The sequence below is a fragment of the Strix aluco genome, chromosome 6 (genome assembly GCF_031877795.1).
Source record: "Strix aluco isolate bStrAlu1 chromosome 6, bStrAlu1.hap1, whole genome shotgun sequence".
NCBI lineage: Eukaryota > Metazoa > Chordata > Aves > Strigiformes > Strigidae > Strix > Strix aluco.
In genome coordinates, this window is record NC_133936.1 from 22,608,897 (window position 1) to 22,621,509 (window position 12,613).

At 36.5% G+C, this 12,613-nt stretch overlaps 1 protein-coding gene across 1 annotated transcript in view; it reads right to left on the bottom strand.

The window, feature by feature from the left end:
* The window catches only part of LRP2 (LDL receptor related protein 2), a 127,095-nt gene that overhangs the window by 42,316 nt on the left and 72,166 nt on the right, over positions 1-12,613 (bottom strand). The window contains exons 35-45 of the mRNA XM_074829033.1: positions 11,502-11,679; positions 10,956-11,169; positions 10,239-10,478; positions 9,917-10,105; positions 7,888-8,808; positions 7,194-7,359; positions 6,185-6,343; positions 4,058-4,347; positions 2,541-2,744; positions 1,912-2,154; positions 733-858 (exon numbers count right to left, since the gene is read on the bottom strand). Coding sequence (XP_074685134.1) covers positions 733-858; positions 1,912-2,154; positions 2,541-2,744; positions 4,058-4,347; positions 6,185-6,343; positions 7,194-7,359; positions 7,888-8,808; positions 9,917-10,105; positions 10,239-10,478; positions 10,956-11,169; positions 11,502-11,679 — 2,930 coding nt within the window. The remainder of the gene's footprint in view (positions 1-732; positions 859-1,911; positions 2,155-2,540; positions 2,745-4,057; positions 4,348-6,184; positions 6,344-7,193; positions 7,360-7,887; positions 8,809-9,916; positions 10,106-10,238; positions 10,479-10,955; positions 11,170-11,501; positions 11,680-12,613) is intronic.

Below are 12,613 nucleotides of genomic sequence, written 5' to 3' on the forward strand. Positions count from 1 at the left end.
CATTCTGGCTAGAAAAATTGAATTCATATTTTAGAAAAATTGTGGCATAGGTAATTCAAGGCAGGTACCTTTAGGAAAACTAGTGAAAGCAAAAATAATCCACTCAAGCAATACTAAAAATAAATTATTATCTGAAAATATACATTATGTTTTATAAACTGATCCAAAACATTTTATATGGGAAAAGTACTACCCAACTGCTACCTAATACAAATGTCTGTACTAGCAAAGATAAGCTGGTTTGTAATTAAGGCTGATTGAGAACTAGACACTTTTATACACTAACTGGAAGCTACAACAAGTAATAGATCATACCCTAAGGCATCTATAGCTACATGAAAGAACTAAAAGAAATTACATTTGAGACTGTATACAATTTCATTTGATTAGAAGGAAAAATATTCTAATGTTAAAATTCCAGAAAAAGCCAACTTGCTATAATACTTAAGTGCCAATTACTTTGTAAAACCATAAAGGATAGAGAGCAGAATAAGCAAAAGGAATGATCCCTCAAAGTGCTGTATACAAATGCTGAAAAAAATTATGATCTTTTTTCTTAGATAAAAGCATGATTTAGATAACTGAGAGCTAATAATACAATGCACATACCTTAAACTCTTCAGTATTACAAGAGTAGATGTTTTGAGAACAGTTGGAGTTACGTCAAAGGTGAAGAGCAGTGGAATAAATTACTGAAGTACAAGAAAAGCAATCGAGGCCCTATTAACTTACCACAGTGAGTAGGGCTCTCATCACTCATATCTCCACAGTCGTTATCACCATCACACAAATACGTTCGAGGAATGCAAATATTTGTGCTTTGACATTTTGTAAAACCAGACTGGCAAGTACGCTCCGCTTTAAGGAGGGAGGGAAAAAAAAGCAAAAGTTCTTTAGCGCTTTTTTTAACACCGTTACACTGTATCTCAAAGATACACAGTATTGTTAAAAAGAGTCCCATGTCACTCACTAAAGTGCACTCATACTGCTCGTGTTATATGGAAACAATTAGACAATTGCTTTTATTGACAAAAATCCTGAAAAAAACCACGACCAAAGAAACACAGGCCAATACTTGAGGGTTAGGGAATGTAAATTGACATGTATTGAAACCATAATGCCTGCGCTTGCCACCAGATAGTATGGTATGAATCATCAGGCCAACTACAAATGACTAACAGACCAGGTATTTTAAATATTCAGATTTCACGGAGAACAAAAAAATTGTCACAAATAATATGTTTCAAAAAAAAAAAAATCAGTGTGCACATAAAAATATTTTAAAAAAAAATCTCTAAATACATTTTCATCAATTTCTCTAACTCCAGATATGTTTTCCACTGAAGAATGTAATCTTAGTGCAAAGACATGATTTGTTTGATTAACTGCAATAGTAGTCAATATTGAACTAATCACAGTTTACATCTTAAGGAAAACAACAATAACTGGTAACTTATTGAGAGCTAAGGCATATAATTTGAAACAGAATAAATATAAACTATGTCTGTATAAGAGTGACAATATACATTCCTGATGATTAAGCTAACTCTCAAACTTCAGGCTAATCCTGCAAAAATATAAGTCCTCCATCCAAGTCATCTGAAATAATCTTTTTTAAATCCACGGGATTACTCACAAGACCTAAAATTAAGCACTGCATGAACATTTGTTGCATCAAGACAGACTATTTAAAGCAATAGTTATCAAGTAATACCTTAGGGTACTCCAGAATATCTTTTAACAATTTTATTTGCTTTAAATAACACAGAGCAGAATCTGTAATGTAAATAAAGAAATCTTTTATCCTCTTAGCTGATTTTGTCATAATTCTTCACACACAAAAACATTTGCCTCTTCTTTGGTCTAAAGAGTCAGACTCAAATAGGCACTAGGTAATTAGGATAAACTTACGGCAATTTCTCTCATCAGATGTGCCATTATCGTAACAGTTGTTTACTCCATTGCAGACGTACTGAAGAGATATACACCTTCCATTATTGCAAGTAAATTCTGTGTGGGAGTCACAAGTTCGGAACAAGCAGCCAACCTCATCACTGTTATCTCCACAGTCATTGTAGTGATCACAGCGGTAATGATAGGGTACGCATCGCCCATTACCACAGGTAAAAGCTGTTGGTTGACAAGTATGGAAAGCTGCAGGAAATAAAAAAAAAAAATTAAAAAAATATACATGGATAATACATAATCTAAGTTCTCTGACAAATTAACAAGTAAAATCACAATATTTTTACCTGCCAGGGCAAACACAGCTGCAAAACGGACTGCATGAAAAGTAAAATACATATTTGAATTAAACAAAGCAGAAATTTGCTATACATGATAAAAAATTCAATATTATAGTGCTTTGGGATTCTAGAGCAAATCAGTAGCCATTCAGACCTCAAATCTGTGAGCAAGCAAGGGATCGTTTCCAAACAACAACCATTAGATCCATGATCATAAAGCCATAAAAGTGATCGAAAATACAGTACAGGCAAGAGTCTACATCACTATCTCAGGTAGTTATTTTAAATGCTTACCACACACACTTTCCAATTCATCACTGCCATCGCCACAATCATTGTCATTGTCGCATTTCCATCGCTCAGAGATACATTGCCCATTAAGGCATGTGAAGAAACCGGTATCACACCTGGTACCATTATCCACAATACAGTGCTTGTTATTATTTGCTAAATACCAGCGACCTTCAGAGGGGCACTGACATTCTGCACCAGCTGGACCTAAATTTATGTTGGATAGTTTAAAAAAAAAAAAAAAGAGGAGACAAAAAATGAAACAAATTTAACATTTATGCTTTAGATAGGGTTCTATGAAACTGTTCACAGCTGTGACACTGGAAAATGCAATGCAATTCTCACAACTCCTGTGAGATGTATCTGCTTCGATAGAAGTGTGGTGACTTAGCCACACTTAAGCATATGCAAACCCATTAAAACCCACAAGAGCTATTTCAGAGCTCCCTAGAGGAACTGAGATCAGAACTTGGAGTATCTTAGTATTTGCTTGTTGTCCAAATAGGTTTTGGGTGGCAGCGAGATGGCATCTGATGCTTTCAAATATCAGAGCTACACCAACTGAGGCTTTATCCCTCGAAATCAAAACATGATTTTCAAAACTTTTTGTACTAGACTAGCTGCTCTTCTCAAAATTAATGAGAAGTTTGAGTTGTTTTCAGGCAAGACAGATTTTTAAAGGCATTTAAGATGCTACAAATGAAAGCAGGCACTGAATGAATTTTTCAAAGTCAAGGATCATAACTTCCAAAATCCATAACACACAAAACATCTCTGTAACCGAGGTATGTTCTTTGGGGTATACTGCCATTCTGGTTTGCTGGCCATCTGGACTGGTGACCTGTTAAAGCACAACTCTCTCCTTACATGTGCACAAGGAGAGATACAAGGTGGGATACATATGTCATTCAGGCCTCACACCAATATGCAGCTGACGATACAGAGTATGTTTCTGCAGCCCATTGACTCAAAAGAACACCTGCCCCACAGTGTGGATAGAAATCAGTTTGTGCTATCTTCTTAGTAATTGTCCAACATTTAAAATGAGGCAGTAGAAAGGTTTATTTTGGAAATTAATCATTAGAGAAAGACTTCATAATATCATGCGATAAAGAAACAGTGACTGTAAAGGTTTTTTAAATATGTAGCAGGAAACACCTGTTCAGTATACAGCATATCAGTATGTATTCCTAAGGTAACCATATGCTGCAGAGCTCAATTCAAGTCTCATCCCAGAGGAAAAAAAAGTTAAAACCCCAGTAAACAATGTTTTGGTTCAAATTAGAGAAATCTATAATTTTTATTTGTGAGGATTATCAGACACAATCTTCAGGTGTGTCAGTAGAATACCATGACCTTGAATGGCAATCATTTTGATTGCATTTATAAATAAAATAAATATTAAACATTTAGGAACACTAAGAAATATTTCAGCTGTCCCCATCTGACTAAAATTGTTATACTATGAACTCTAATACGGCAACACAAATAGCTTGCAGTCATCAAGCATAACAGCTTACCTGGTGCACAGATGTGACTGCAGCCACCATTGAACTGGTTGCAAGGGTTGGTACACTGCTGCTGCTTACTTTTTGCCCAGACATGAATATCCATTGGTCTTTGTGGAAGATTCATGATCATTACAATCTGATCTGAGCCGTCATATTTATTAGCTCGGTAAATGCTTCGTGTGTTCCAGTCTGTCCAATATATGTGCTGATCAAACAACGTCATTGCAAATGGATGCAGAGCAGTGCTAACAATTACCTCACGATTTGTACCAGTGAGAGTGCATCGCTCAATCTTCTGCCTAAAATAACCAAAAAAATATTAAAATTAATACAATTACTAAAAGAAAGCTTTTAGCTTATGTGTAAAGCCATGCCCTAATTAGCCCAGCAACTAGTATCCACCATTTCAGTAATGTGCACCAATATGTAGAGTGCCGTTATGAGTTAAAAATCTCAAATTTTCTGATCTCTGGCTTCAGTAGTGATGCAGAGTAGTGGCTCTGTAATACTGACACAATAATGTATGGGAATAATCAGGCTGAAAATTGAAATGTTTAAACAACTATGCTACTGAGAGCTAAAAATGAATGCAAAACTTCATGAGCGAATACACTTTTGGAGTGGGTGTGATATTAATGACTTCTTGTACCAGGAGAAAAAACAACAGTCGCATGAAATGGGACATGTTTTCATTTCAGTTTTATCTTCTGCAGATCCAAATTTACACAAACAGGAAGTACAAGCAAATTCATGAGACTATAAACATGCATTTTCTGCTGTTTCTCACATAAGAATACAGGAGGAAAAAACAGTTCTAATACGTAATAACCACCACATATATACCATCTAATAGCCACAAATACATAGTGTACAATAAACATTTATTTTAGTTGATCTAGCAGGTTTTATTCTACCTTAGAAATAGTGTTTGCGATGGTAACAAAATTCCAACAAACAAGACTTCAAGGAGCCCCAGAAAATCAGGGTTCAACTCCAAGTTCTGCGATAGACATGTTCGGCTGTATGCAAACTATTCCTTACTCACACTGACAGCACTGCTGACCCACAGCTACCCTGTCACTGCTTCTCCCCTTCAGCCATTCCCACCCTTAACGACCACTTCAGCAAAGGTCAGTGGGGAAGCAGGAGAAGACGTGCTGATGCCAAGAGACTCATGCAAGGACATTATTTCTAAGCATTGTTTATAAAATGATGATAAATGTTAGAGATTCCTTTTACCACACAGATTCCTGTCTGAGATAGGCAGACTATGCAAGAATAAAGCATGAAAGAAGAGAAAATAAAGGATGTTCAAAAGTTATTTGCATTGAGGATAAAAGGATTAACAAGAAATAGATGGAGTTATTCAAAGGAACAGAAAGAGTTTGACAGAAAAACATCAAGATGTAAGTAAATGATCAAAACAAGATGAGGTACTGTCAGCAAGTTGAAGATAGAACAAGAATGAGCATGGATAAAGGCTGTTCCTTGCCTCCAGCTCCCAGCATCTTGCTATTCAGTCACACTGTGCATGGTCACATGGCAAGGCTGCCAGCCACTTAGTAACAGAAAGAACACACTTTGGGTTGTCTCTGCTCCACCAAGTATGGCATCATGCAACTGCGCTGTGCTTGCCATGAGTAAATTTGAATGGATACAAACTAAATTATTTTTAAAAACTTTTCTGCTGATGGCAGAAATTCTGGTGGCATAAACTGAAGGGCAGAATTCTGTCTGGTAGGCAACAGCAACAACATCATGCCAAATTTCACAGGTGGCAGGCATTAATCATGAGCAATGAATGATGTAAAACATGCACTAGGATTGTATTTGTTAGAGAAGATGCTTGCAGAAGTCCTGAGTTGCATGCAAGATTAACAAACTGCCAGTGGGTATAAATGTCATAATGCAGTGGACTAAATCTACAATGTGGCATAACAAAACTTCTTATTGCTATTAGTTCCACATCAATATCAAGACTTGGCATTGCATTGCTATTAAGTAACTCTTAACATTCTGTAATAAAAAGTACCTAATTCAATTTAAATGCTGAAAAACAGATTTAACAAATGAGGAAAGTAGATCTATTTTAAAATTAACCAAATGTAATCCAACAAGAATGTTATCAATACATACAGATTTGCATCAGCCCAGTATAGCTGCTGTTCTTCATAGTCCAGGGTAAGCCCATTTGGCCATACCAAATTGGTGCTCACAATAGGTGTTCTGAAGTTTCCTCCAAGTGTAGCTCTTTCTATCTTTGCATTTGAACTCCAGTCAGTCCAGTACATATACCTGTGAATAACATGATTACAAGGTTATATTTTCAGCAAATAAAGCTCACAGAGCTTTTATCTGCTCCAGGGTATTTCCACCCTGATGTCCCTCACTGAAGTGTTCAGCGCAAAACTAGTGGAAAAGAACTTCTTCCCCTATTTTGGCCCACACTGACAAGGGAATCGTCTAGCAGGGATCACTGAGGTCCACAGGAGCGAACTTCAGAAAAGTTTTTCCAGCCCTCATGAGAATCCAGTAAAGTTAATTAATCTCTTTCATATCTTTCTTCATTTGAAATACAACATAATTAGTAATGGAATTAGAAATACAGTATAATACAGTAATGTCCCAAGCCTCTCAGGGAATGTTTTGATACTGAAACAAGAATTCTTCTGAGGCACTCAGAAAATACAACAGAAAAAAGGAAAGATCATATGAGACTCTAAATAGAGAGATCTCTTGACAGCACCACCTGATTATCATGATATGATACTCTTGAAGAAATCTTGTTTTCAACAAATACCCTTTGTTTTTCTGCCTTACACTGCAAATTGAGGATGGCTACTTTCTTGACAAACACCTGCTTTGAACATCATTCTCATTTACTCCCAGTACCTGGCTCCCACCCTCACTAAGTGGAGCTGCACGCACTACACATTCATAAATATTCTAAGAATCTCTGAAGAAAATTCAAATCTCTGAGGCCGAGATGAGCTTAGAAAACTTAAACCTAAAGAGTTAGATCTAGGACAGTTATGCACAGCTAGAACTTAGTGCTCAGAACAGGAAGTATCTGTCAGTCTTTGTCAAAGTCTAACTTGTAGTTTCACCTGCAGTCAAAATAAAGTATACAAAGTGCAACACATACCCTCTGCAGGGATCTAATACAACAGCTCTTGGTCGCGGAACCCGGGCAATCACTGTGCGGTTAGATCCATCCACAGCCATTGAGCTGATAGTCTGATTGAGGTAGTCACTGTAGTAAACTCTGTTGTTGATCCAGTCAAAGGCTATGCCATCTGGAGTCCCCAGGTCTTAGACACAAGCAAACACACACATATTCAGTATGGTTTCCTGAGATACTGCAATACTCTTTGCCTATTATAATGTGGCAACACCAAATAGCTCTTTGAAATGCCTTTGGTATCAATGCAAATCTGTCCATTTAAAAATCTGAATAACTAATACTTAGGACTCAGGCAGTCCAGTGTATGCAGCAGGGTTACAAAGACCTTTTCTTCACATAGACCTAAGTTCTGGTTGCTATTCTCCAAGTAGCAGGAATCAACCCTCACTCCATAATATTAATTTATTACATATAATTTTATACACATAATAATACTTACAGAGTTTTATATTTCCATTTAATTGTGATCAAGATGAAATAAGAATCTCAGAAGAGGAAAAAACTGAGAAGAGTCAAAAGCAGCATTTCATAAGATATCTTAACTAAATAGTCTACATTGCCATTAGCATAAAAATACCCACTGAACTTGTGGTAGGTGCTGCAGTCCATTTTTTTCAATACCCAATTACTTTGTATCACATTTCAGTGCACTTACCAGATGCAACTACTGTTGGAGAGCCAATTCCTGAGTAAATACTAACATAACTGATTCTTCCTGACCCTGAAGGATAACTCTGTGTAAAATATATTCGGTTGTTTATGCTGTCAAAATCCAGGGCCACTGCAGTTCTTAACACATTGACTGTGCGGAAGGGAGGACTGTGATTTTCAGGATCTAGGTGAATACTTCTGAGGGCATTCTCAAGAGCAAAAATCAGGTAATCGTCAGTTGAAATGGAACATCTCTTGCCATCACTGCCTAGCGTTCCAAAGGCACAACCACATTTGGGTGTCTGCACGTCAGGCAGGGCAAAACACAGATGAGAACAGCCTCCATTGTTGTCCAAACAAGGATTGTTGTTGACATCAAGGGGTGAACGTGACTGGAAATGACTGTTGTAAATGGTAACATCCCTTAGCCAATTAATGTTGTCTCGTATTACTGTTGGCTGATCAGTACTGCCTGGCTCCTTGCTGGCTTGGAAGACTTTTTTCAGGTTCCGATCCACCCAAATCATAGAATTTTCAAAGACAGTGATACCATAGGGTGTTGGATAGCGACTGCCATAACGTACAATTTCAACATCACCACCATCAGGCTGAATTCTTGCAATCATATCCAAGGAATCATCCACCCAGTAAATGTAGCCATTGCTGTGATCTATGGCCAACCCACGAGGTGTGACAATGCCCTCAGACACAAGAACTGTTCTGTTGGTGCAGTCAAGAAATGCACGTTCGATCTTCGGATTTTGCCCATAGTCTGCCCAGAACAGGTATCTGTTTTTTGGGTCGACTACTATGTGCCTTGGCATATCTATGGTAGTTTTAAGCAGAACACGGCGATAAGTTGTGTTTAAACGCAAAATTTCTATAAAAGTCTCTGTCAGAAATGCATTTGTAAAATAAAGATTTCCTGTATTTAAAGAAGAAAAAAAAAAAGGCAGAAAAAAACAAAACAGAAAGTTAATATATAGCATCAACATCTGAGAAACACGATCTGATAAAATACTAAACCATGAATATCCATAAACATCTTAGTAGTTGGAAGCATAAAATACTTGCCTACACTTTGAAGAATTAGAAAGACGACACCCAAACTGACAATAGTCAATTAACTTCTAAATTCTCATTGATTGTCATGTGGAAAATCAGTGGTATAAGATCAAAAGTGCATTAACTGCAGTTGTTCTTTAGGCGTACTTTTTTTTTTTTAATCTAAGCCTTTGGCTTGCCCTTCCATACTCTTATCCCTTTAGCTTTTACAACACACAACTATAAAATCCATGTTGCAGTATAGCACTGTATACAGTAACTAAATTAAGTGTATACAGCAGATGACTACTCTAAAACTAATCCTAACAAGCCAATCAATCAACAGAAGAACTTTTGTAAAACATACATATAGTGTGTATACATATAAAATAAAGGTATTAATGGCAACAGTCAGACACTTAAGAGTTGATGAACACTTTCTGAAGAGTTAATATTTTAATTAATCTCTAATATGTTTAAATAGGACCAGGAAGAGCAAGTGGGGAGATTAAAGTTCAAAGATAAAGTGTTTCCTTTGTTTTCTTTACTTTTCATTATAATTTATAGGATTTGTACAAAGCAATCTGAGGGTAGATGAAGGGTCCTTCTTTCTTATTAACATTGTCATCAGACAACTTTTGTGCACTCTTCTCTGGTACATGTTTTTCACTATGGTAGTAAAGTATAGTAGTACACTGGATAACAGCTACTTATGAAGGCTCAGACAAGAAAAGAGACCTAAGACAAATATGAAAGCATCATGAGAGAAAAGGTGCAATACATATGCTGTGATAAACTTTATTTTTACACATATATATAAACATAGGAGCCATTCACTACTTCCTCTTGTTTTAAAGTCAGTCCACAGACATACAAATTAGATTCATAGGATTTCCATTCAAAATAGTTCCACTAGGATCTGCTTATGTTAGCCTAAAAATTTTACAATTTGTGAAGAATAACGTTCTTCTAAATTCAGCTATGCTTACCTGCTACCCAGTCAATTGCAATGCCACGGATTCCATTTCGTCCTATTCCATTTGTAACAACATTTCTAAAATAAGAACCATCAGGTTTAATTTTACGTATTGCGTTCTGAGAAGAAACTGTGCTACTGAAGTCACACCAGTAAATGAAACCAGAAGGCATGTGAACATCCACGTGAAGTGCATTTCGTCCTGAAATTTTTGAAAAGTAATAATTATTTATCTTTCATATAAACTAACTTACTTAAAACACCTGCTATGCCAGCAAGAAATGCCAAAATATTAGGCATTATAAGGTTTTTTTCCTACTATAATACTCACATACCTCTTCCTGCCAGTGGTACCATGGCTTCAGAGTGATCAGATGTCTCTAAACTAAATCCTTTAATTGCAGAAAGCATAGAAACAATTACAAATGAACTGTACGGGGAACAGGTTCTGTTATCAGGATTTAGCTGAAAGCCAGTAGCACAGGCACAGGAGAATAATCCCCCAGGTACAGGCAGGCAAAGCTGTTGGCAAACTCCAATATTATTACTGCAGCCATTTGAGGAACCAGCAGAATCTGTGAAAGACACACATGGCAAGACAAAAATCTGAACTTCACAAATTCCCACGGATATATAACCAAATTCATATACTTGCAATAGTATTAAAAAACAGCTGACAAAAATAAAGATCTTAATCACTGTACATTTTAGCCCATAAGTGTTAGCAATGAATTTGCTGGTTTCTCTCCATCTAAGATCAATGGGGCCAAAAATCAGATAAAATTGACATATAAATTTGAAGCCAAAGTAACAAAAAATTGTTATTTAGTCAATATCACATTGATAACATTTTAGTAAAACTACATGTGCCAATTAGATGCTTTAACTGTAAGGCAGAATATCTCTTTACCAAAACCAGGTAAAATGCTTCTGACACTTTTCCTGAAAGCCTAAATCAACCATTTCCTTTGAAAGAGTATGCATTCTGTCTGAGGGAAGTTCAAGTTTCCACAAGTTGGATATCCTGAAACACCTCTTTAGCAAATACTCACTGTCTCTGTAATACACACGTAGGCACTTCAGTCTTGGGACATTATCTCTCAGTACTACTTTGTTTGCTCCAGTGGACTTGTCAACTCGTTCAATAACTTCATAATCTCGATCAGTATAGTACAGAAAGGTATCATACACAGCAATTCCCCATGGATGAGAAAGATGAACCACCAGAGTCACACGATTTGTACCATCCACATTGCCTTTCTCAATCTAAGAAATCAGTTTAAAGCTTAATATTACATTTTTTATAATAGAAGTTCAAGGTTACAATACAAAATTAAAATGCAACATATGCTGCCAAAAACTCTTCATGCATGAGATCTTTATGTACAAGGTAGGAAGGAAAGGGTCAGCAGGATTCCGATAATGATTTTTGGGTTTTCATTCAAATTCATCATATATTTTTAATGGTAATTAGTAACAACGGTTATTTGGATTTTGCTCAATCTGGCAGCTCCCAGTAACTGAATTACTCATGTGAACCACAGATGCAGAGATAGCGGAACAGGTAAAAAAGCTATTCTTAAAAAAATATCTCTTACCACTCCTGTGCTTGTGACAGCCCAGTACAATTTTTGTTCCTTAATGTCAATGGTAATGAACTCTACATGGTCAAGGTTGCCAGTGAAGAGAGTTTGTATGCCTGATCCATCCATGTTTGCACTGGCAATCTTTGCTGGGACTCCAGTGTCAGTTCCTTGGTCTGTCCAGTACAGCTTCCTGTAACACAAATTATCACATCTGTTAGCAAAGCTGGTAACAGACATCAATGGACCAGAGTCACTTGGCATATGCTTAAATCCATCTCCTTCGTCAGCCAAATACTTCAGTACATGCTGAACAGAGATCACTTTGAACCAGGCCACAATGAAAAAGAGATCTTGCTTGAAAAAAGAGAAAAAATCTTGTTCTCTTGAAAAAGAAAAATGCCTGTTTCTCTTGGAAAAGAGAACAATGCCTATTAAGTAATTTTTAGAAATCCATAAACTCCCTCGTATCATCCCACAACACCATCAGCAGGTAAACTCAGTAGAGTATTAGGACAAGAAAGCAGAAGAGTAATTTTTAATTTTTTTTTTTTTCACACATGGCTGCAAGGTTTCAGTAGTGAGTTTGGTTCCAATTTGGAATTAAAACTACAAGTTAAAAAAAAAATCTATATGAAACAGAATTCCATTATCTGGCTCTGGGGAATACGTGCACCACTTTGGCCTCAGTTGCTGAAGAACACCTAGGGCACATGGCTGCCAGACTCACGGCTAGGGACAAAAAGTCAGGCATCAATTCATCTGAAAGCCTGCCAAGTCACCAGCAGAACTGTCTCATTATTAATATGGTCCTATGGACACTGTGGTTTTGGTTTGGTTTTTTTTTTTGAAGGCATCATATTGCAATTTTGAGTACTCTGTTGGAAAAAAGCAAATTACAGCTCTTTTGGGGAGAAAGTAGTAAAATTGTATTTAGTGGTGTGCTATTTAACATGTGACAGTCTTCCCATGTAGTGTGTCTTTCTACAATAGATAGGCCTCAAGAGAGCCATCACAAGACATTATAAAGAAAGACTTTAGAGTTCTGTTTACTCTCGGTTCCCATTTTTTTCACAATCATAATATTCTGAGATCCTTTTTAATTAAAAAAAATACCATATAATTAT